This window comes from Podarcis cretensis (assembly GCF_951804945.1).
Source record: "Podarcis cretensis genome assembly, chromosome: 1".
In the NCBI taxonomy this organism is placed as follows: domain Eukaryota; kingdom Metazoa; phylum Chordata; class Lepidosauria; order Squamata; family Lacertidae; genus Podarcis; species Podarcis cretensis.
Genome location: NC_137170.1, coordinates 37,485,771 through 37,510,528, shown reverse-complemented (window position 1 = coordinate 37,510,528; position 24,758 = coordinate 37,485,771). Strand labels below are relative to the sequence as shown.

The window sequence follows — 24,758 nt, the reverse complement described above, 5'->3', positions numbered from 1 at the left end:
AATATACAATGCAGTTACAGTGGTACCTCGGGTTAAGTACTTAATTCGTTCCGGAGGTCCGTTCTTAACCTGAAACTGTTCTTAACCTGAAGCACCACTTTACCTAATGGGGCCTCCTGCTGCTGCCGCGCCGCCGGAGCCCGATTTCTGTTCTTATCCTGAAGCAAAGTTCTTAAACTGAAGCACTATTTCTGGGTTAGCGGAGTCTGTAACCTGAAGCATATGTAACCTGAAGCGTATGTAACCCGAGGTACCACTGTACATGACTGAACAAATCAGAAATATTTCTTTTTACACATGTCTCTGGGAACCCATGTTTACAAGTACTTCCCATGTGACTTTGAACACGCTTGCAAAGGGGGAATTTTTTTACATGGGTCAACTGTGCACTGCAGGGAGGACGGGAAGCACTGTAGGGGAATAGGTGGGTTCATTGAGGTCTAAGAGAAGTGGGGTTGGCAAAGGGTTGGGGGAGTATTTGGGGTTGGTGAGTGAACCAAGAAGGGGCACAGCCCCTAGTAATACACTTGCTTGCAACAGCTAATCTTCCAAATGCCAAATCAGACCTGAAAATTCTGTAGCCTAGTATGTCTATGCACATACATAAACATGGCAAAAACCAAGGTGACAACTGAAGACAACAGAAACTCCAGGAACACAGTCTAATGGCTTGACTGTGAGAACTGGTAACAATATTGCTCAGAATCCATGATCGTATCAGCAAGCTCCAAAATTTGTAAACTGGAACCTGACCCAACAGGTACTCTGAAGTATTGCACAAAAATACAAACACCACACCAGCTGCATAGCGCAAATCTATCAAATAATCCTCTATGGCAAAAGCCTTTGTCACAGGAAGAGAGGAGGGAATCAATAGGTGAAAAACAAATGAAGAACAAACAGTAGATCAGAGGAACTGATTAAAGTTAAATAATATGCAGCAAGAATACTCGGGAATGGAGTAATGTGATATTACTACTCCTTTGTGCCAACTGGTCTGCTTTCTTCATACACACAATACATAAAATCTTTTTACTAGTCCTGTAGACAAACAATTTAAAGGTCACTTTAAAATATTAAAGAGCAAATCGCTTTCAACAGTGACAAATGTGTAAGATACAAAATAAAAGGCTGATTCACCCTTCAGTGACCAAACCCGAAGTAAACTCATTCATTTCTGAAACTTCATCAACTCCACAAAAAACCTTTGCAATGCTCCTTATGAAGTTCCTTTCCAGCTCTTTTTTCTCCTTACCTCAACTTCAGGGGCATAAGGATGTGCATGAAAAGCACCTAGAAGCCCACAAACCAGAGACACATTTGGGGAAGTGATTATCAGATCTGCCACAATGGTTTTAGGGGCAAAACAGGCCAAAGTAGGTGCAGCCTACCCTCTGGGTCTAGAAGCCAAGAGCTGCACACTGACCTCTACACACATGCATTTAGCTCAGACCACAATGATATTTTATTTTATTTTATTTTATTTTATTTTATTTTATTTTATTTTATTTTATTTTATTTTATTTTATTTTATTTTATTTTATTTTATTTTATTTTATTTTATTTTATTTTTGCAAGGGAGTGTCTAGTGCCAATTTTACCATCCAAAACACAGTATTTTCAAAAAAGACAATTTCCTGCCATGCTAGGCTTGCCATCATTTTTCTCATTTTCTATCAGCACTCAAACTGACCGACCAACTGCAGGAAGACAAAATAACCACTATAAAGTACCCCCATTCAATTCTGCAGTTGTATGGCAACAGTATGGACATATTAAGAATAATCCAACTACTAGTAGCTCACCTTCTTAATTTTTCCACCCAGTTCTTAATTGTAAATATCCATCTAATTGCAATGTATCCTAGCTACATCACATGTGTTACTCTACCCACTGAAATATTTCCCTTTCCAGTTTAATGACACCTTTTCTTGCAGCACCACTCATTAATTATGATACTGACATATTGTTGAACCAGCCTCCTCCCCACTGCCTTCCTATTACTCCTCAAAATACATGGTGGTTGTTTTTTTTTAACAGAAGCAGAAGAAAAAATGGGTGCAATCAAAACTGATAATAACCCTAGTTCAAATTCCCTCCACATTTTCATTCAATCCATGAAACAAATAAAAACCAAGATTAGGTTGCAGAGTATGATGAGCAACAGCACACCCCTTCAGCTGCAGTTCTTTTTCACACACATCCATGCATACTAATATCTTCAGATGTGATGCTGGGAGTTGGAGGCAATTACTGCTGCGAGGCATTTGTAAGATGTCAGTCATATCAGAGCAAACACCATGACAGTCAAATCCAAAATGTACATTTCAGCAAATCAAATATTTAGTCACATGAACTGCAGATGTCAAAAAAGAAAAAAAGAAGGGGGAGGGGGAGGAAGATGCACAGCAAGCCTCAATGTGGATTGTTTTCTGAACACTTTTATAGGACAAGCTAATCAGGTCAGCTTGAAATAAACACAGTAGAATGCTACCAGCATCACAAAATAAGTTCTCCTTTTAGTGAAACATGAGAACTAGAAAATTATGTATACGTAGCCATAGGTTTAACCCAAACCATCTCCACCTGACAAAGCACTCTATTAGCCTTACTGTATCTGTGATATACTGTGGGTGCTATAGTTCAATGTGGTCTATAAGTGCCTGTACATTATTTGATTTATCTGCTAAATTGGGGAAAAGATGTTCAGCCCATCTGTTTTACTCACTAGGAGGAGCTCTGTTTTGTCTGGATCAGCTTCAGTGTTCTCTGTCACCCAGGAAAGAGGTGGTCATATCACACTCTAATTCCCTAGACAACCTCCTAAGGGATCACCCCAGTTCTGCTTGCCCTGTGCCTAGAAAGCATGGGTCCAAGCAGTTTTCTGGAACTTCTACTTAGGAGCACCTCTGTACTAGGAATGACCCAAAATGCACCTACTGCCTCTACACCAACTATAGCACCTATAATGCAATGGATGAGAGTTTTTTTCTACAAAGTGTCTTGTAAACTGTTCATCTACTGGTCCTCCTAACCACCTTGTGGAGCAAGACACCTCAGCATTCTGACCACTCAGAACAACTCCACGGGATAATTCTAGTCTACACAGATACAGAAGATGGAGGGAAGCAATGCTTTGTTGCTACTATCACTGCCATGTATACAGTAGGCCCTAACTCAGTACTCTAGGCCATGCTCAGTTAGACTCTTCTGCCAACAGCACTGTAGTCACACCACTGTCATATCATTGCTTGCAGGTCCTCAGAAAACCGGACAACCACTTTGGCTCCATCAAGTGGCAGAAGACACCTGGGGTGATCATGTCAACTGCCCTAAATATGTAGAGCCTCGTTGTGCTGTTTCACTCTGTTCATGCTCACATACTCATCTTCTCTACCACTGAAGCATTCCAAGACTGCACATTGATCCCGATAGCAGGAATTGAGGCTCAGCCATAGCCAGATGCTCATGTAACATGGGTGAGTGAAGCATCAGAAATAAAGTCCTTGGAAAGGAAGTTTGATAAATGTTTCTTTTCATCCAGACAAGCCAGGACCTGGGCTTTGTGGAAGATGAATTCCCCTACCCTCCCAAATTCTGATTTCAGTAAGGAGATACAAGAAGGCAATTAAGTCAGCTTGTTATTTCCCATGCCACACAATCGCTATGCAAGCTCTTGGTGGGATGGGGGTGGGGAGTGTGGGCATGTAAAAAAGAAGCCAAAATTAAAGCAGACAACTGCTGGCACTTGATGTCAGAAGCATTTGGACTCTGCTAGTTCTCATATACAATATGACACCTGACATAGTAGTAGTAGTAGTAGTAATTTTATTATTTATGCCCTTCCCATCTGGCTGGGTTTCCCCAGACACTCTGGGTGGCTTACAGCATATATAAAAACATAGTAAAAATCAAACATTAATTGCATCTGATTGCATCAAACACACACAGCTTAAGCTAATTATTTATTAGGGTTACTACTCTATTAGTACTCTAGCATTTTATATATATATAGAGTGTGTGTGTGTGTGTGTGTGTGTGTGTGTATAATCATATTCACTAGTAGATCTGTTTAATAAAACAATAATGTTACAACTCCACTTAAGTTGAATAATTAATTTGAGAGTGTCTGTATGCCCCCAAAAATCTATAGGTATTTAGTTACATAATCAAACTGTTGACACATTTTCACAAAACTTTACATATCATCAAGCTCTTAGCCCTGCAGACGAATCAAAATAGTCTCTTGGCCATGGCTATGTGTTCCTACTCGCCACAAGTGTGCCACTGCTATCTAGAGAGTGTGATGAACCCCAGCCTTCTTCCTAAACCTGGGAGCTGCAGAATGATGATGCAACATCCCCAATTGTTCAAAAAACCATGCTGCCATCCTCAGCTCCACAGGTGGAAAGAGAGTATCCCAGGGCTGCATAGCCAAACAGACAAGCCTGCTGCTGCCATTCCCTTACACCCACCCTCAAGTTTGGAACTAGACAAGAGCAGGGGTTTTTCTCCAATCTTGCACAGAAGCACACGGCCAGGGATGGGCAGGATCCCAATAATTTTTTGCCTGGCTACCAAGGTCAGTCAAGTCTTGGGGACTATGCTGATGGAAATTATAGAGTCCAACAATATCTGGAGTGTTACAGGTTTCCCATGGTTGGCCTACAGGCTTAAGAGTTGACTAGTTTTGAAGTCTCTGGGATAGACAAACAAATAAATGACACTTTATTTTATTCAAATATCAAAAAGGCTTTTTATTTAAACTCGAGAGAAAGTAGTTTGCCAAGTTTACACCGCCTTCATAGGCCACTTAGCTTACAAAAAAACAAGAAAGGGATGCAAAGGTATCATTTGGTCTAAATTTAAACTTTCACAGGCTCTACGACTGTTTCAACAACACTTAAAAAAAGTAATTTTCAAGGAGAACTGTATGGGATCAGCCCACAAAACTTGCAAACCAGTGGCAAGCTGTATCCTTGAACTAACGCAACCCTCCTTGATCTTTTCAAAGTCAGCTGTAATTATAATCTAATATAATGAATCCTATTCACAGACCACAGCAGGTAACAGAAGGGCTTTTGCACTGCCACGTTAATTGCAATTGTTAATGATTAAAAGTTAATAGGTACAAAGGCAAAAACACAGAAGTTTCATTTCTAGTCTACCTGCCGCAGTGGTGTGTAATATGTACCCACAGTGCCATTTTTCCAACCACACACAATTTTACTGGCAAGCTGCCACTGTTTCAGCCCCTCACACCTATTTCCCCTGCAGTCGACCACAGAGAGAGTTCTCTGGATGGTGGTTGAGGACGCAGCATGTGTCTCTTCTTCTCTGAAGGGGAAGGGCTGTAGCTCAGTGGTACAGCATCTGCAGAAGTTAAATCCCTGGCACCTCCAGAGAGAAAAGTGAGAGAATCCTGGAGAGTCATTGCCTGTTAGTGTAGACAACATTGAGCTAGGTGGACCAATGGTCTAATTCTGTGTAAGGCAGCTTCCTATGTTTCTATGAAGTCCCAGGACATTTAGACTGGTAGTTAGAGCAGACTGTTCTGGGAGGGATGGAGGAAGCAAGCCTCAGGATGGTTTTCCCTTTGCCATTCTTTCTGAGAGGCATAGGGTGCAGCCTTCCATTGACCTATGCTTCCCTGGCCAATGACAGAGAGCAGAGTGCTTTCCATAAAGTCAAAATGAACATACTAAATCAGAACCCACTCAATTTATGGCATCAGCACATTTTTCCAGTTCCAAATTTTCCGGAAGACCTACATTACTAACCTTAATACTAGTCAGTTTTTATCATTTTCCACTACAAGAAATGAGAACAGCAGAGTCCCAACCATGTCTATTCAGAAATATGTTCTATTGAATCCAGTGGGTTTTACTCCCAGGTAAGTGGCTAAAGGTAGTGGACGCAGGTGGCGCTGTGGGTTAAAGCCTCAGCGCCTAGGGCTTGCCGATCGAAAGGTCGGCGGTTCGAATCCCTGCGGCGGGGTGCGCTCCCGCTGCTCGGTCCCAGCGCCTGCCAACCTAGCAGTTCGAAAGCACCTCCGGGTGCAAGTAGATAAATAGGGACCGCTTACCAGCGGGAAGGTAAACGGCGTTTCCGTGTGCGGCTCTGGCTCGCCAGAGCAGCGATGTCACGCTGGCCACGTGACCCGGAAGTGTCTCCGGACAGCGCTGGCCCCCGGCCTCTTGAGTGAGATGGGCGCACCAACCCCAGAGTCTGTCAAGACTGGCCCATACGGGCAGGGGTACCTTTACCTTTACCTTTTAAGTGGCTAAAGGATTGCAACCTAAATCATCAGGAAAATCATTGATACCTTCATAGGGAGGATAATCTCCAGGACAGTCCATCTAAGGATAATTGCACAAATGCAATAAGAAGGCACTCATGTTGTGAAATTATGAAACAAGTCTTCTCCCAGTAACCAAGAGGCATTTCACATCTATGTCCAACATGCTCCCCACTGGGATTCCAACCCAGATCAACACCTCCAGTGGAAGATGCACTGTCAAACGGGAAATTAAAAATAGTATTCACAACATGTGATTCTAATCATACAATAACTTCTCCTAGAGATGTTGGGGAGGAGGGGTTTGCAGTGATTTTGGCATAATTTTCCTTCCAGCCACTGCATACTTTATGTCATCCTCTTTATTGCTGAAGCAATTATGCTTCAACTGCTGCTGTTACATTTGGATGAGGTTTGACAGATGAAATGCTGTTAAAATTAGAGATTCTTCGTGCTCCCTTCATAACAATGCACCGAAGAATCTGTTAGCTAAAACTCTGATGCCTGCCTGCCCGCCTCCCCCCTCGCTCTTGCTTCCTCTCTCTCTCTCTCTCTCTCTCTCTCACACACACACACACACATAGTGATTACTAACTTCTGTAGGTGAGGAAACTGCTTAAAAACCAAACATCTTGAATCCTGTAGAAACTAAAGACTAACTGGAGAGTTGCCCCACCCACCTGTCAAAGTTGACCTGCAGGGGTAAGGATCAACAACATCTGGCCTGTCAGGCCAAAATGGTTCCCTGCCTCTGACACAGGAACATTAGAAATTGCCTTATATCAAGTAAGACCACCAGTCCATCAGACCCTGACTGATGCTGACTCTTCAGGGTAGCAAGGTTGAGTTTTCACCAGTCCCACCTGGAGACGGCAGGGGGAATCTGGAACCTTAGGCATGCAAAAGCACGTGCTTTACCACTGAGCTAAAGCTCTTCCCTTCTGGAATGCGTAACCCAAAAAAAATCTGGACACATACAGCAAGTAAATGGAATTGAACCAATAATCATTTATTAGATCACCACACTACATTTATGGATGAGGACTGTGCCAAAGGAGATAATGTACTCCAGTTACAATATGGTAGCTGCACTCATATGTAATGAAACTGCATGTTGTTGTTTAGTCATGTCCGACTCTTCATGACCCCATGGACCAGAGCATGCCAGGCACTTCTGTCTTCCACTGCCTCCCGCAGTTTGGTCAAACTCAAGCTGGTAGCTTCAAGAACACTGTCCAACCATCTCGTCCTCTGTCATCCCCTTCTCCTTGTGCCCTCCATCTTTCCCAACATCAGGGACTTTTCCAGGGAGTCATCTCTTCCCTTGAGGTGGCCAAAGTATTGGAACCTCAGCTTCAGGATCTGTCCTTCCAGTGAGCACTCAGGGCTGATTTCCTTCAGAATGGAGAGGTTTGATCTTCTTGCAGTCCATGGGACTCTCATGAGTCTCTTCCAACACCATAATTCAAAAGCTTCAATTCTTTGGGGATCAGCCTTCTTTATGGTCCAGCTCTCACTTCCATACATCACTACTGGGAAAACCATAGCTTTAACTGTACAGACCTTTGTTAGCAAGGTGATGTCTCTGCTTTTTAAGATGCTGTCTAGGTTTGCCATTGCTTTTTTCGCAAGAAACAGGCGTCTTTTAATTACGTGACTGCTGTCACCATCTGCAGTGATCATGGAGCCCAAGAAAGTAAAATCACTCACTGCCTCCATTTCTTCCCCTTCTGTTAATTAGTAATGTGGAAATGAGTACCGTATTTTTCGCCCCATAGGACGCACTTTTTCCTCTCGAAAAATGAAGGGGAAATGTGTGTGCGTCCTATGGGGCAAATGCAGGCTTTCGCTGAAGCCTGGAGAGCAAGAGGCATCGGTGCGCACCGACCCCTCTTGCTCTCCAGGCTTCAGGAAGCTATCCGCAAGCCTTGCAAGCCCTTGGGAGTTCCCGTGGGCTCACAAGGCTTGCGGGCAGCAGCCTGCAGCGCCGGCGAGTGTCCGCAAGCCTTGCGCGCCAGGCAGGAGGTCCCGCCGAGCGCGCGAGGCTTGGTGCGGCAGCCTGCCGCCCGAAACACGCGGAGCCCTCCGGAGGGCTCCCCGTGCTTCGGGCGAGTGTCTGCAAGCCTTGCACATCCGGCAGGAGGTCCCGCCGAGCGCGCAAGGCTTGGGGCGGCAGCCTGCCGCCCGAAACACGCGGAGCCCTCCGGAAGGCTCCCCGTGCTTCGGGCGAGTGTCTGCAAGCCTTGCACATCCGGCAGGAGGTCCCGCCGAGCGCGCAAGGCTTGGGGCGGCAGCCTGTCGCCCAAAGCACAGGGAGCCCTCCGGAAGGCTCCCCGTGCTTCGGGCGAGTGTCCGCAAGCCTTGGGCGCGAGGCTTGGGGCGGCAGCCTCCCGCCCGAAGCACGCAGAGCCCTCCGGAGGGTGCCCCGTGCTTCGGGCAGGTGTGTCCAAGGCTTGGGGCGGCAGCCGCGGCTGGGGGGTAAATAATTTTTTTTTATTCATTTCCCCCCCCCCAAAAAAAATGAGGTGCGTCCTATGGGCTGGTGCGCCCTATAGGACCAAAAATACGGTAGTTTCTCCCCAAAGTGTGTGTAGCTACATAAACAGTCAAAATACCACTCATTCTGTGTGGACAGATGTGTCTGCCTAGCCCTCCAAAATAACAGCAGTTTCATGCATGCATTTTTATCATGCAGCATTGGTTGCAAAAAAGGGGAAGAGGCTGTTTTCCATAGTCATCCTTATGTGGACCTTCTGCATCTCTGATGGACCAGGGAGAGAGAGAGAATGAACTCAATACAAAGCAGTACAAATACTTAGCTTTCCGAATGCCCTAGACTGGATCCTGGCTACTTCTAGCTAAAATGATCAAAGTGCAGGGCTGGGGAAATCTTCTAAAAAGTTGAGGAACTAATGTCACAGTACTGCACTAGATAGTGCTTGTGGGTGCCATACCACCTGTGAAGGCCTCCAGTGTCACCCCCAGAATGAGACCCCAGAAGCTAAGCTTTCATTTAAAAAAAAAAAAACCCAAGTCTCTAGCCTACCTAGAATCAGTATTAGAAATAGATATGAAATCTATGAGCTAAATGGTACCTTAAACCTAGGTTATGGGTGCAACAACGGAATGCCTAGGCCGTGCTTTTTTATAAGAATACAAAGCTGAAAATGAATGAACCACAGCTAAAATATTACGTTCATTTTTCACGTGGTCTAGTCCTTCCCCTACCCACCCACTAATATTCTTAAGAGGGTCTCTTCTCCAGTCTTCAGAGAGTAGCTGGAAATCGGGAGGCAGAAAAAGGTCCTCCTTTCCTTCCACTCTGAAGTTTGAATCTGAAATCTTAGGCACAGTACTGCACCCAGAGCTCAGAAACTGCTCTCGCTAATGAAATTATGAATGAAACAAGATCTTGGGACAAGTTCACTGGGTGACCTTGGGCCAGTCAACATCTCTTAGCCTAACCTTCCTCACAGGGTTGTTGTAAGGATGAAATGGGGAGGAGGAGGACCATGTACACCACCTTAAGTTCCTAGGAAGATAAAGGTGGTATATAAATGCAATAAATAAAATGAAATAAACTAGTTAATTACCAACATTTCGACCGGAACTAGTTTTGCCCAGTAAATTGCCAGTGTAAGGGTGGCAGATGGAGCTAACACATAAGCTTGTCTGAAAACAAATATATTTTTTTCTCTCTCATTGTATTATGACAATGGAATTAAAAGAGGCAGGGAAATGATTGTCCAAAACCATGTGAAGTTGGAACTATGATTGAAAAAATGTGAAAATCTATTTTCCCTAATTTGGCAAACAAGCATAGTCTTGTTGCATGCAATGTTTCTCATTAATCTTTAACTTGAAGAAGTGGTTTTGTTATTTACAATGGGAGACTAAAATGCAACATTTCAAGCAATTGTCTGCTAAGTATAACATTTGTATCCTGCTGTATAAATCGCTCTCTTTCTGGAAGAGATATTTTTCAAGTGCTGATAAAGTCACTGGATGACTTTTTAATCCTTTTCAACTACAAGGCCACTTGGATGATTTTCTACACTTGAGGTGATGAATGAGCAGAACCATATGAAGATACTCAAAGGCTTTTAAAAACTTCTTTCAGAGAATCCTCTATAAAAAACAGAAGAATCGTTCTTAATCATTTCTATAGCATTTTTAAGCATATGAAGCACTTTCCGACTCTTACTCAGAGTCCTGTAGGGCGGTTTAACTTGAGAAACTTGTCCAAGCCTACCCATAACCTCACTTGGTTATCAGTTTACAACAAATTATGCACCTGTTATTCTTTCAATGTATAATCTGCATACCACTCTGAAAGAAAAACACAACTTTAGGAAAATCACATTTTCCAAATATTTCCAGTTGTTGGAAAATGAAAATGCTTTGTTCCAGATCCGAGGATGGTGACATGCCTGGAGTTGGGCAAATACCACTGGGGACTTAGTCTGATGCAGTTTTACACATCCCAGTTTAAACTGAATGCAGTCCTTTATGCAGCAATGCAAGAAGCAGAAACGAAGGTCATGTGTTACTCTAGTTTGCTCAGATCTGTCATCCCTGCGGTGGGGACTGCCTTAAATCAAGCACTGTTTACACAAGGGATTTTGAAAGGTGGGTGGGGCAACCTGTGTGTTAATCATGTGATATCATAGTGACATTATGTGATTGACGGGAGGATAGTTGTAGCATAAAAATTCTCTAACATCCTGAATTTCAGAATAGGGCCTATAATCATATAATACCATATAAGCTGAGAACATGATTGCATAAATACAATGCATAACAAATGTATTGTTATGGGTTAGTGGGTGCCATATTTCCCCTCTAGATTCTTGGGTACTGGGGTTTAATCAAAGCTGGTATACTGAACTGGTTTTTCTGCCAGACAGAGGTGCAGAGAGAGAGAGATGATAGTTCTGCCATTAAGCCATCCACAAGAAGGAAAAAACCTACATGTAACAGAGGGAAAGGTTTCCAGGGCAATGTGGGTGTGGTGTCACAGAGGGAAATTGTCACAGAAGGTGGGAATTGCTTGGCAAGGGGTTTTCTGGGAAGGGGAAAGGAAGTGCCAGAACTCCAGGCACAGGTCATGTGGGGCAGAACCATTTTGGCAGGCTGGGACAGAGCCACAGGAATGGTGGACTCCAATGCTGTGCTGCTGTGGGAAGTAAGACCCTCTCGAGATATAATGCTGTGAACTCACTTCTTCCACCTAGACCCAGGTGTATATAGGTGTAAAATAAACCATATATCTTAAAACACTACAATCTCTGATGTGCCCGAATTCCCAATGGAAACATAACCCTGAGTAAGCGCCTGGAACGACCAGGAATCTTGCTACCTACCTCCTGGCAGAGATTGCGGGGTGGCGCACAACCTTTGTAACAATATATTTTCATGATAAACAATTCAAAGAATATGTATTAGCAATTATCTTTGACCAGAGTCTTTATAAACATATACAGATATGTAAAAAGCATTTCATACTGTGAAAGGTTCTTTGTTTAAAAAAAAAAAATCAAACAGAAGTTCTTGTTTATTTTAGCATATCAGGTCAATGCACACAGTACTACAATTCTAACTCATCAAAGTTTGTGGTTCTCATGCTTCTTCAGTTGCAAACTTTAACTGTGGATGCTCAAGCAGAGTCTCAGAAAACTTGCATTCCACTCTTTGTCATTCCACGCACATGTAACATAGAGCAGTAACATACCAAAAACTTTAGATATACCTCTTCCTAAAAAATATTCAAAACAAAGTCAACTTTATGCAAACTATTGTATCATTCTAAAGCTTCAATCAATTCTCAAGTCACAAGGATACATTTAAATTAGGAAAGAAGGCCTTGAGGTTAAGATTTTTGCCTTAAACTATTCTCTCTCTCTCTCTCTCTCTCTCTCTCTCACACACACACACACACACACACACACACAAAACCAAGGCATTTATGCCACAAGCAAAAAGCATGGGCATCACAATCCGGGTACACAGAGCAAATTGTTCCATATGGCTCAAACAAGTGTGCCAAATGTACCCTGCTGTCAGCATTTGAATTCCCAAGTGCCAGGAGACCAAAATAGAAGCAGCAGTCTGTCCACCAACACTTGAACACTGGGCACACACGCCAGAAACTTCCCAGGCCAGCAATGGTTTGTCCATGTGAATAACCAAAAGGTAGATATCTAATCATGAACTCATAGGTCTCCTGTGGCTTTCAAAAGTCACTTTTTAACATCTAAGTAGGGCTTTATGGTACACAAACATCCTTAGTGTTGTTTTTTCATATTTGTAGTTGCTCTTCAGTAGCATCTCTAGCATTATGGGCTGAAGGTTGGAGGCCCCCTGATCAAAGGTTGAATAAAGAAGGGAGGTATACAATTAAAGGCAATTGCATCATGTTTGTTTGTTTTGGTACTTCAGACTCAGGAAGCAGGAGGGAACCATGCAGAACAAGTCAGGTAATGACTCCATCTGGGATGCAGTCAGATAATTCTCTCCTTCCCCCAACATGGCCATATCCGTATGTCAGAGATGATGGGCTGCTGGCCTGTCAGCCCAAGCTTAGCAGCTGTGTCTTTCTGCAAAGGTGCAACTGTTGTCTTTGGGGCTCAGACAAACTGCCCAACAGTTGCACAGTCAGAAGGTTGGAATCCATCTGTCTCAGGAAACAAAATGGAAGAGTGCATCTTTGGGGGTCAAGTCAAATTGTTGAGTTACAGAGCCTGCTGTGGCTGTAAGGACCAATATCGCTGCTTTTCCACACACATGCAACATCAGGCTCAAAGTGGCTTACAACAAAGAAACAGGGATGCATTTCAAAGAAACGCTACAAAAATTTCACAACAACGTAGCAAAACAATAACATTGCAACAATTTTATAACATAGCAAAACAATAACAAAATCATAGCATAGGAAAGCAATAGGATTGTGTGCTGTCCTTTTCAAAAACTTATGGGTTCAAGAACTTATGCTAATACATCTTAATTTTTAAATGAGACATGCTGAGGCTTACTCAGTCTAAAGTCCATATTTCTTTCATATGGAAGTTATTGTTCCATCATTGCATACAGTGAGATAGTAGCTGCTTTTCATTGGAAGGAATTTTGTACATGATTAAAAACACTTATTCCTGAACAAGTCAGGGGGAAAGATGCAAGCTTAAACACTAAAAGCCAACCAACTTCAAAAGACACAAGCTTACTGATCTTCCTCCAGCAGTTTACGTGGGGGTATATTTTATCCTCAGTATAACCCTGTTAGGTAGGTTGTGCTGAAACTTGCACAAAGTTACCCAGTGAGCTTCAGAATACAATAGGATATAAAGCTGGATTTCTTACATCCAAAGCCACTGAAATCAGTGGAACTTACTTATAGGTAACTGATATTGTAATTAAGCTGTAAAACCATACTCTGGGATTAATAATGATACATTGAAAATAGGTGGGAAATTTAGCATAACTAATTGAAGTTTAGCAATTCATTCCTAGATGCTTTCATCTTCTGTTCAGAATTTTTTTAAATAACAATTGTCAGAAGATCCTTGCAGTGCAAATCTAATCAGATTAACTTCATAATTACTTGTAGTACAGATTTAAAATATATGTGTGAGCAAGTATGACACTTCCCTGTGGAAACAGCACACAACCATGTTTTATTCACAAAACGTTTACAGATTTACAAGTGATACAAGTTTATGTGACATCAATTTTCAGAATATAGAATACCTGGAATCACATTGTATCAACTATGCAGAATATGCACTGACTTCCTATAACATATCAAAATACAATTCCAACTACAAAGTTTAACCTACATTGAACTAAGAAACTCAGAACCCTTCTAGAGAGGCAGTTTTATCATGTGATCTACTATAGATTGCGTGCTTACTTTTTTCATACAAAAGTTAGCACATCATTAAAGATGCACTATCCCACTTCTAGATCATTCCCACCTTTCCCCATTAGAATTTATTTCTTGAACTCTTATGCCGATTTACTTAGATGTCTTGTCAAGAGTGTCTGCACTGTATTTCACAAAAGCTACACTGAAGTACTGTATTTTATTATTATTTCACAAAAGCTACACTGAAGTACTGTATTTTATTATTATTACATGTGTATACTGCCCTTCATCCAAAGATCACAAAGCTGTTCACAACATAAAAATACAAAATGAGAACACAGAATATATAATAAAACAAATACAAACCAATAACCACCCCACAAACACATTTAAAAGGCCATTGAATGTTTATCAGCCAAAGGCCTGGTTACAGAGAAGTGTTTACGCATGGCGCCAAAATATATGTAAGGAAGGCACCAGGCAAGCCTCCCTGGGGAAAGCATTCCACAAACAGGGAGCCACTGCAAAAAAGACCCATTCCCATGTTGCCACCCTCCAGATCACTTGTGGAGGTGGCACACAAAGAAGGGCCTCAGCTGATGATTGTTGAATCTGGGTTGGTTCATATGGGGAGAAGTGGTTCTTGAGGGTCTGCAGTTCATGTGGGGAGAGGTGGCCTTTGAGGTACTGCAGGAGTAAAGGACACTGTATTCAAGTGCATAGGATTGCATCCTATTCTTATTCTTATTATTACACAGGATTGTATCCTTAGATTTAACACAACATACAATTCTCTCCATTTTTATTTTTTTAAATATACCTAAGTATCCAAGGACAAAAACAAACATATTTTCTTCCTATGCAAGAACTTTGAATTGAGCAATTTAGAGTGGAAAAGCAGGGGATGGGTAGGATGATTAACCCATTTCCAACTCACGACATGGTTTTAAAATTATGGGTAAACTCCTGTAACAATACACAATGCACAAATTAATCTGCCAACATTTGGGGGACTAGAAAATAGAAACCATATGCAAACCAGAAGCTTCTATTAAAATGCAACCGAGTATTTTCATTTAATGAAGAAAACAGAGAATGCATCACCTTGTCCAGATGGAAAAGGGAGACAGAGATGGATGTCACCCACATAATGACAAAAACCCACACCAAACCTCAAAATGACCTCATTCACTGGTTTCATGTAGATATTAAGCAACATGGTACAGATCAAGGACTCTAAGAGGAGGAACAACAATATCTCAGATTAACCTTCTATAAACTCTCAGCAAAGTAGGTACTGAATTTCAAAGTACAGTACCCCTACCCTATTCCAGAAGGACACCATAGTTTAAGGATCAAAACCATGAAAGATTCAGGGAAATCATCAGGATTATATCAGCCCAGAGTCCCTGTGCTCAGCAGCGCTCAGAGACAACATATTATTTAATTCTAAATGTATACCTTTTGCACAAGGCTCCATTTTATTAATCTCATGGTTCTAGCAAAACACAAAACAGATCCCACAAGCCTTAAGCATGTCCTCCTCTGCTTCATAGAACCAGTCAGTCACAAGATTTTGGATTTTTCCAAAATCACAAATTAAATACAAAATATAGTGGCTGCATACTTTGGTTCCAAAGTAGGTAACGATTTCTATCCAGTGTTACAGCATCTTTGTCTTCAGCGGTTCTATAACTAGATAGTTCAGGCTGCTGACTAAGTGCTATTCAATTACCCTCATTATGCACAGAGGTCACCCTGCCAATTCCCCAGGCTGAAATTCAGCACCAGCCCACTTGAAAGACTCCTGCCTACCTTCACATCCCTTTTGTCCAGGGCAGCCTGGGACCTGACACACTTATCATCACAGCCATTTGCACCAAGCTCAATTTGTCCCCCAAGAACAATCTTTTCATAAGCATCAAAAAGCATGCTAAGCACACCGCAGGTGTCAGAACAAGAGAATGTGCTGTTTACCTTGCCTTCTCACAACTCCTATCACTTTACCACCTAGAAGGCGAAAACTTAGCCCTTTCTTTTCATAATGCCAGTAACTCTGCATTCCAGAGATGAGGACCAAAGAGGGGAGCAGGACCTAGAGAAGCAGACTAAACACTGAAAACCAGTGTAGGACCAACTAAGGAAGAGTCATAGCTAAGTGGTTCACCATCTGCTTTGCACGTAGGTTCAATCCCCAGCATCTCCAGATAGGACAGGGAATGACTCCCTGTCCGTTATCCTGGAAAATTAATGCCAGTCAGTTTGGCTGAGCTACGTGGACAGTATAAGGCAGCTTCCTATTTTGGTCTGTGGCTGAGGGATGGTACAAGTGCTCTTTCTTCAGTAGTTTGTGCTCTGCAGCCTCCCCAGGTGCTCACACGTCCTGAAAACTTCATAACAGCCTTGGCTGGGCTTTTCTGTAAGAGTAGGAAGCCATGGAGGCCATCTACCATGTCCCTGTCATTTCACTGTAATTTTTTAAAGTGAACTTTTAAAGAAATTAGTGAGTATCGGGGGGGGGCGGGAGGAGGGATTGTCAAAGTCAAAGTAAAGACTTCTCTTAACTATGAAATCAGAGAGTGCACCAATCACAGAAGTTTGGTATTAAGCCTCTTTAGCTTCCCAGTCTTCAATTACAGGGAAGGCAACATGAGGCAACTCTTCCCTTTTTTTAGATCAGTACGTACAGGCAGCTGGGAAGGTTGAAGAGCTCGGGATAAATGTTTCATGGAAAGGAACACACACAAGCCACTTTGGCTACCTCGCCATGGTAAGGGGAGCTGAACCCTATACACACACATCCCCCCAAAAAATCTAAAGCACCTTGTGAATATGGCAGAAGAACAGGAACCTCTTTCATGGAGGAAGCTTTCAATAAATTGGGATGACAGGTTTTGGCACAGTGATACCAAAAATCCCGCACCTTACTTATATCCTGGATCCTCCTTGAGCCTTTTCAGGCAAAATCTTTCCAGTAGGAAAGAAAACGGGCAGCAAATACACATAAGTTCCATATTTGTGCTGCTGCCATTTTCCCCTCCACAATCTAAAAAGTTTCAGTCTCCACCCTTCAGTTAACAGAATCATCTGCATGTGGATAGGAGGTGTCCCCTCCCAGCAAAATGTTAAAATCAAAACTCCAGAAAGCATGTGAAACTTGCATGACTGCTCCTTGGAACTGTGATTGCCTGGAACAAGAATATCTGTTTTCATTATACATCTATCTAACCAAACAGGATATTATGTTTTTAGGGCATCGTAACGATTTCCAATAGCTATTCCACAACTTTCCATGACTAGAAGTGCTTTGGCACCTTAGAGATTTTCAGGCTGTCATTATTTTTTTTCCACATAATAGATATGCAGTCGGCACTGATTTGTTATGCAGCATTGGCATATCTTTCCTTGCAGTACTGTTTCTGTTGCTCGATTTCACATTTCCCCAGTGTTCAAACCCACAACAGCTTGCTGCTAGAAAAACGCAATTTAAACAGAAGGTCAAAAAACAACAGTACACAGACATCTCTTTCCTCACCCCACCATCCTGCAATTTCAAATAAACCTTTTACTCGATTTTCTTTCTTTCCCCCTTTTCTCATTGCAGAGTATTTGGAAACACTAACTCAGCTCTGCTTCAAAAGTTGCAAACTATATATAGCTAGCTAACCACACAGACACCCCATCTACTTACAGGCAGTGTAGAATATTGGACAGAGCGTTGGGCTTTGATGTGGGAAGTCCCTGTTCAAACACTCACTCGGCCATGAAGGTCACTTGATGGCCTTGAGCAAATCACCACCGCTCAGTTTTACCGAATTGCTACAAAGGGACTGAACTCTTTTTATCCTGCTCTGACTCCTAATAAAACAAACAAATAAATCTATGAAACAGGAGGAGAGTGTAACAATTTATGTCATGGCTAACATAGGTAAGAGTAAAATAAGGTGGGACGTTGTCTGAGCATTGTATCTGACTAACATATCCCCCCCACACCCACACACCCACAGTGAGCTATACGAAATTGTATGATGCACTGGTCAAATCAGAGTATATAAGAACCTACGGTCCTTTGCATATTCAACTTTCTGGTTTATTCAAGAAATATTAAAAAGGTGCATGTCGTAGACATAAGAATTTACTAAACTCTACAGTTTATTTTGTCTATAGACCAGATTTTCTTGTTCCTTTTGACATCATGACACACTATCATTAGAGGGATATTAAAAAGAACAGCTGCACACATGAGAAATTAGAAATCCAGGACTTTTATTACTATTTGGCAGCATCATGACCTACCTCCCCCCCCCCACCAAAAGAAGGTACAAAGACAGAAGTTTAGCAGGAAGGAAGCTAAACTATATAGGAAACAAATGACAGTTAGCACCAAGATGGCAAAAACTCAACAAACGGTGACATGTGAGTGTGCTGGTTTTGGTGCTCCCCTGGACTCCCTGATTTCTAGTGAGCCAAACTTTCATAGCCCAACAGACTCCATCAGTTGCTGCCTTCTCGGTTCCTTTCACACACCTGAATATATGGTGTTGAAACTGGCTCATGCCTTAAGACTGTCTCTGAAGGTTTCCTGCGTGACTGCATGTCCTGAAGCATACGCCATCATTTTTGAAGGGGAGGAGTCAAGCCTACCAACAAAATAGCCTGATGGCAGAACCATTCTGTTTTGCAATTTACAGTAAGGGAGGGTTGGCCCTAGATGAGAGACCAGCTGGAAACGACATGTAAGGCACACACAGGTCTACTTGGTGGAAATGGTATAAATAATAATGAACACTCCACAAGTGTGCTGGTTGTGAGCTCTGACTAGTCTTTTCCTCAGTCAAGTGTATGCCTCACACATCTACAGATACACATCTCCCATTCAAACTTTGCAGCAGGGCTGGGGAACCTGTGGTCAGCCAGATATTTGCTGCACTACAACCCCCATCATCACTTACCATTGGCCATGCTTGCTGGGGCTGATGGGAGTTGGAGTTCAGCAGCCATGGAAGGACTGCAAGTTCCCTGCCCTGCTTTACAGTATTCACTAGAAGACAGCATATTGACTCATGCATGGCGAAGGGATATCAAAGTTTTGACACTGGAGGGGATGGGGTTAAAACAGGGCAGAGCACAATTAAGAAGTGTTGGGAGGTGGTAATAAGAAAAGGACATTGAAAGTGTGTAACAGCACTTTAAGGTCTGCAGTTCACTTGAGGAATGAGCAAGACTGCTGAAAAGTGTGTGAAGTATAAAAATTCCACAACGCCCATATTATCTATTTGCCTACAGAGAAGTAAAGCCCATGTGAGGTCAAGGGGACTTTCATTTAGGTACGGTAAGCTGTAAACAGGATTGCAACTTAAAGGCTGAACTGAACAGTGCTCACTTCTGAGCAGGCGGGCATAAAATTGAGTTATAAGGCTGCAATTCTATGTACAGTACATTTATTCTTTGGCGCGGGGGGGGGGTGGATGGGACTTGTTACGAGTAAACCTGTTCAGGATTAGGTGCCTAGCACCCTTCCTTGCGGCCATCCTACCCTCCTCACCTTTCAGCCTGGGGCTATTCCTTGCAGCCTGCCTCTCTCCATAACCAAAAGGCCGGGTAAGCTCCCGTCCGCAAGGTCAGAGCTGGCATCCCACGTGCCCCAGCGCCGGCTTGCGGGCGTCGAATTGCTGGCCTGAGCTCAGCCTACCAAGCGTGCCGACTTTGTTTTGTTTTCTGGCTTGCAAAGTGGAAACTTTCCTTCCCCAGCGGGTCCTGCGGGGCCGGGTTGTTATTACTTAGACAGCTGCAGGGGAGCCCCTGCCTCAAAACGGCCCCTCCCCGTCTTCTTTCCAAACTCCCCCCTTTTTCAAAACCCTGGGGAGGAGATCGAGTGGGGAGCTGTACCTCTGTTAACTGGGGGGGGGGGGTCGGGAGGCTTAAAGAAATTGGCGGGGGGGGGGGGGAGAGAGAGGTTAAAAGAAACCGGCCGCCGCGTGTAGCAATCGCAACCTTGCAGAGAGCAACGAGCACAAGTTGCAACGAAAAGTATAAGGAGGGCGGGGGGGGGGGAGGATGAGTTGATGGGTGAGTTGCAATGCAGTAACCCGCCCTGGGACCTTCGGGTCAATTAATAGCAGACAAAGCGGTGGAACTATAGATACACGTGCATTTGAGACCACCATCGCCTTTCCAAAATAAATGCTAGGTCCCTGGGGTGTAGACTTCTCTGAAAGGAAGGCTTTCTTGTCGCTTTACTCCGCCTCCCCCCAAAAAACCAAAACCCGTGTGGACAGCTGCCGGGGTACGATTGGCAGGCATTCTGCACACGCTCAGAGGCACTCGATCCCAACAATCCAAAGGCTTGGGGGGGCGGGGAAGGCGAGAGACGGAAGGAGAAAGGAAAGAAGCACACCCGCCCAACAGGAGGCGCCTCACCTTTTGGTCGACGATGGAGCAAGCCATTTCCCGGACATGGGCCAGACTGAACTCCCCCAAGGAGTCTTGCAGCAAGAGCACCGGCTCCCGGCTGAGGCCGATCTGGAGGTGGAAGGAGATGCCGCCGCCGCCGCCGCCGCTGCCCGGCTGCGAGGGGCTGGGCGGCCGGATGACCGGCGGGGCGCTCATCGACAACTTCCCGCAGCACGGAGGGAGGAAGAAGCAAAGAGGGGGAGAAAAAGAGGGAGAAAGTCAGGCGGAGTTTGCGAGAGCAGGCCGGCAAAAGTTGGTTTCTGCAAAGTCCTCTCGGCTTCCCGGCTGAAAATGGCGGGGGTGGGGAGGGGTGGCGGCGTGAGGCGAGGGAAAGATGCCGAGGAGGAGGAGGAGGAGAGCGGCCAGGCGTGGTGGGGATGGCGCCGCCTCAGCGGCAGCAGCAGCTTCTCCCCCACCCTTCGACTCCCAAACGCGGAGTCCCTGAGGCGGCAGCGGCCACTGGGCGGTCAAGCGCGCTCTGAGGGGGAGAAGAGGATGAGCGGGAAAGCAGGCGCCAGAACCGCCGCCGCCGCCACCCGGCGGCTTCAGGAGCAGCAGCAGCTCCGGCGGCGCCCGGGTGTCGGGGCAGGAGACGGGGCAGCGGCCCAGCTTCAGGGGGGCGGCCCGGCCTGCTAGGTGGCCCGAGGCTTAGTCGGCCCGCCGTTCCCTGAGGAGCCCGCACCGCCGTTTCTCTCTCGCGCGCGCGCCTTCCGCACCCCACCGCCGGCTGCTCTTGCCTGCGCTTCCCTTCCAAGCAAACTGGCGTAGCACAGGATCGGGCGCGTAACTTTAAGAGTCGCCCTTGCCTAGGCAGGCATCCAGCTCTGGTTAGCAGCCTTGCCCGGGGCCTAGCCGGATGTCACGGCCGGTTGCCAACTTCTGAGGGGGTTTGGGGGGAGGTTGTCCCCTAGCGGGGCTCTTGGGGCTTTTAAGGGCTCTGTGGAAAGTCAAATTGAGCAGATGAAGCTGATCCTGGTAGGAAGGAGAAAACTTCACCTGTGGTGCTTTGGTCTCTCTGGGTATCTGGTTGCTGTTAGAAGTTCAAGAGCCCTAGTGTGGAAGAAGCTGACCACCCTATTTTCTTCCCTTTACTCTTCACCCAACTTCCTACAAAGCTTTCTCATTCCATTTAATAAATAAAAAATAAATAAAGTTTCTCCCTAACACCCAAGCCTTCTTCTACTTCCTCCATACTGTGAGATTCCACTTGCAATGTTCCCATGCAATAGTTCCTAGAAAACATTTGGAGATAACATTTGGATTCTGGGTCCTTTTCCTCAGAGTTCAGTGGGACATGTTTTCATGCAGCAGGACTGCTACTGTGCCCACAGTTATGCTCCCTTCCTTTGCATGTTGATTGGAACTTGCTTCCACTTGCACTAGCAGTCAATCCATTCAATGTTTATTCGGATGCAAGTCCCAATGGGGCTTAATCCAGAGAAAGTGTATTTAATATTGCAAGCTTAGTCATCCCGCTGACCTGGGTGAACCCATTTCTTTACTACCTCTCTCACACACACCTGGACTCAGTTCCTTATAGCTTTCTCCCTTTGACCCTTCATGATGTTCAGAGTGTGCCATCCCAAAGTCTAAAACCCTTCTTCAGCACCCCTGTGCCTTTCATTCCCAAGGCACTCAGGTCCATTGTTTATATACTTCTGCCTCAGCTCCTTTCCACCACCCAGCCATAAATAAGTATTTTCATTTTTTTTAAAAAAAACCCTCAACTTTGCCTTCCTTCCACAATTCTTTGGACCCCTCTCAAGACTGAAGATTTTGCATCCAGGCTCCCCTTGTCCCTTTAAGTCAGCACTCTGTACCTTCAAAGCTGCCTTCATCCCAGCTGTAACTGGTCCTTCCACCGCTGCTGCTGCTGCTGCTGCTGTTCCTGTTGTATTAGTGAGAGATAACAGCAAGGCTAGCTGGGAGAGCCTGAAGAAACTCTGTGAATCCCTCCTGCTTTTGTGACTGCTTCTGGGCTGGGTTATGATTTGCATGTAAGTAGGAGCTTAAACCTGTCAGCCAACTCTTCCTAGCTGTCTCCATCCAGCAGAGTAGCAGTGAGTGGTGCCATCCCCCTTCTCCAAGACCCAGTCACATGCTGATAAAGAGAGGGAGGAAGCTGTCACCACACAGAGCTATGGATCTATTTAGCTGACTGCTGTGTCTCTCATTTGAGCTGCTGCTGCTGCTCCTCAGTGATTTATTTGTGAGTGAAGAATAATCAGGGGGGAAATCCCACCCACCACCTGTCATTTTTCTATTTACCAAACATGAAAAAACATCCTATCTAGTGAATGTCGTTTACTAAGCAGAAGCTCTTTTACATCTCTTGGAAGAAAGAAGAGTTTGCCTTCCCGTTATTAGAGAAAATGCAGAACACATCTCTGTACTCCCATCTTCAAAGAATAAGACTTGAAGGAGTATGGAAACCTTCCAATTCATTACCCCAAAGTAAAGCACTGCCACTTTAACAGTCATTCCCTCTAGGAAAAAAATCCTGGGAACTGTAGTTTGTTAAAGCTGCTGAAAGTTGTTAGGCGATCCCTCCCTGTTCCCTTAAGAAACTATAGTTCCCATTATTCTTTGTGGGAAGCCATGACAGTTAAAGTGATATACAAGTGCTTTAAATGTATGGTGCGGATCCCTCCATGGTCTTGTAGCACTTTAGAAACAAAACAAAAAAATTATAGCATAAGCTTTGGTGGGCTAAAGTCCACTTCCATTAGACGTGTTACGTGTCACCCTATGAGCACCCTATATATCTGCCAACAAGAATTCATACATCAGATGAAGTGGTCTCCAGTCTATGAAAACATATGATAAATTTGTTGGTCTTTAAGATGCCCACAAGATTCTACGCACAAAAAGGTTTTAGAATGATGCTGTATCTTATGTTCCAGTCCAGTGCTACATTGTACAAGTCAAAGCACAGCAATTGTTTTGAGAAATGGGTCACAATGAATCTATTTACTCCAAGAGTGCCTGCAGCTGATCCACCACTAACCTCTCAAGTAGGTAAAGGTAAAGGGGAACCCTGACCATTAGGTCCAGTCATGACCAACTCTGGTGTTGCGGTGCTCATCTCGCTTTATTGGCCGAGGAAGCTGGCTTCCGGGTCACGGGGCCAGCATGACTAAGCCGCTTCTGGCGAACCAGAGCAGCACACGGAAACGCCGTTTACCGTCCCACTGGAGCAGTACCTATTTATCTACTTGCACTTGGATGTGCTTTCGAACTGCTAGGTTGGCAGGAGCAGGGACTGAACAATGGGAGCTCACCCCGTCGCGGCAATTCGAACTGCCAACCTTCTGATCGGCAAGTCCTAGGCTCCGTGGTTTAACCCACAGCTCCACCCACGTAAAAAGTGGGTATTTGTGACCAGCTGGTAGTTGTCAAATACCTCTGGGGCCAGGGGCACTTTTTCAGGAGTGGTTGCACTACTGCCTCCTTCAAGGCACCAGGCACCATCATGGGCTAACACTCCTTCAACCCACCTGGCCAGCCACCCTCAGATAGCTTGAATTAACCATGATGGGTAGGGGTCAAGAGAGCATATGGTGGGCTGAACCAGTTCAAGAACCTTGTCCATATCCTCAGAGTTCAATTGAAACTGATCCCACAAGATCAGGCAAGATGTTGTGTTGGACACCTCACTAGGCCCTGTAATAATATGCAATTCTGTCCAATATGCACATTTTTGCAAAGCAATTTCCCCAAATGATCATTTTCAAAAACATATGCAGTTTATGCACACTTCACCCCAATATATGCATTTTTGTATGGATTATTTGGCTGTACAACTACATTGCAAAATCTGATTACTGAGAATTTTCAAAGGATGGTTGGATTTCAATTTGTTAGAACAAAGCAACTGTGATCTTCTTGGGAGGCAGCAAATTCATTCTAAACTATGTACAAGAAAAGTCTGCATGCCTGTGGTCACACATATACATACGTTAAAATGAGTTTCCTGTACAAACCTCATTGAAATGAACAAGAACTGGGAAGGTCCTGTTCATTTAAGTATTCCTTATGCAGGAAAACTTCCTGGTGAACTGATTTGTTGGCTTCTGACATTAATGGTACCAAATTGCAATGGCTGCCTCTGGAGCATAGCACTCCAGAGCTTGCTCAAGCAAGCTG

At 44.3% G+C, this 24,758-nt stretch overlaps 1 protein-coding gene across 1 annotated transcript in view; it reads right to left on the bottom strand.

Moving 5' to 3' along the window:
* PRKD1 (protein kinase D1) overlaps positions 1-22,604 on the bottom strand; it is a 99,463-nt gene extending 76,859 nt beyond the window's left edge. The window contains exons 1-2 of the mRNA XM_079954495.1: positions 22,433-22,604; positions 20,580-20,774 (exon numbers count right to left, since the gene is read on the bottom strand). Of these exons, the coding sequence (XP_079810621.1) occupies positions 20,580-20,774; positions 22,433-22,450 (213 nt within the window). The 5' untranslated portion in view covers positions 22,451-22,604. The remainder of the gene's footprint in view (positions 1-20,579; positions 20,775-22,432) is intronic.
* Between the last annotated feature and the right edge of the window lie 2,154 nt (positions 22,605-24,758).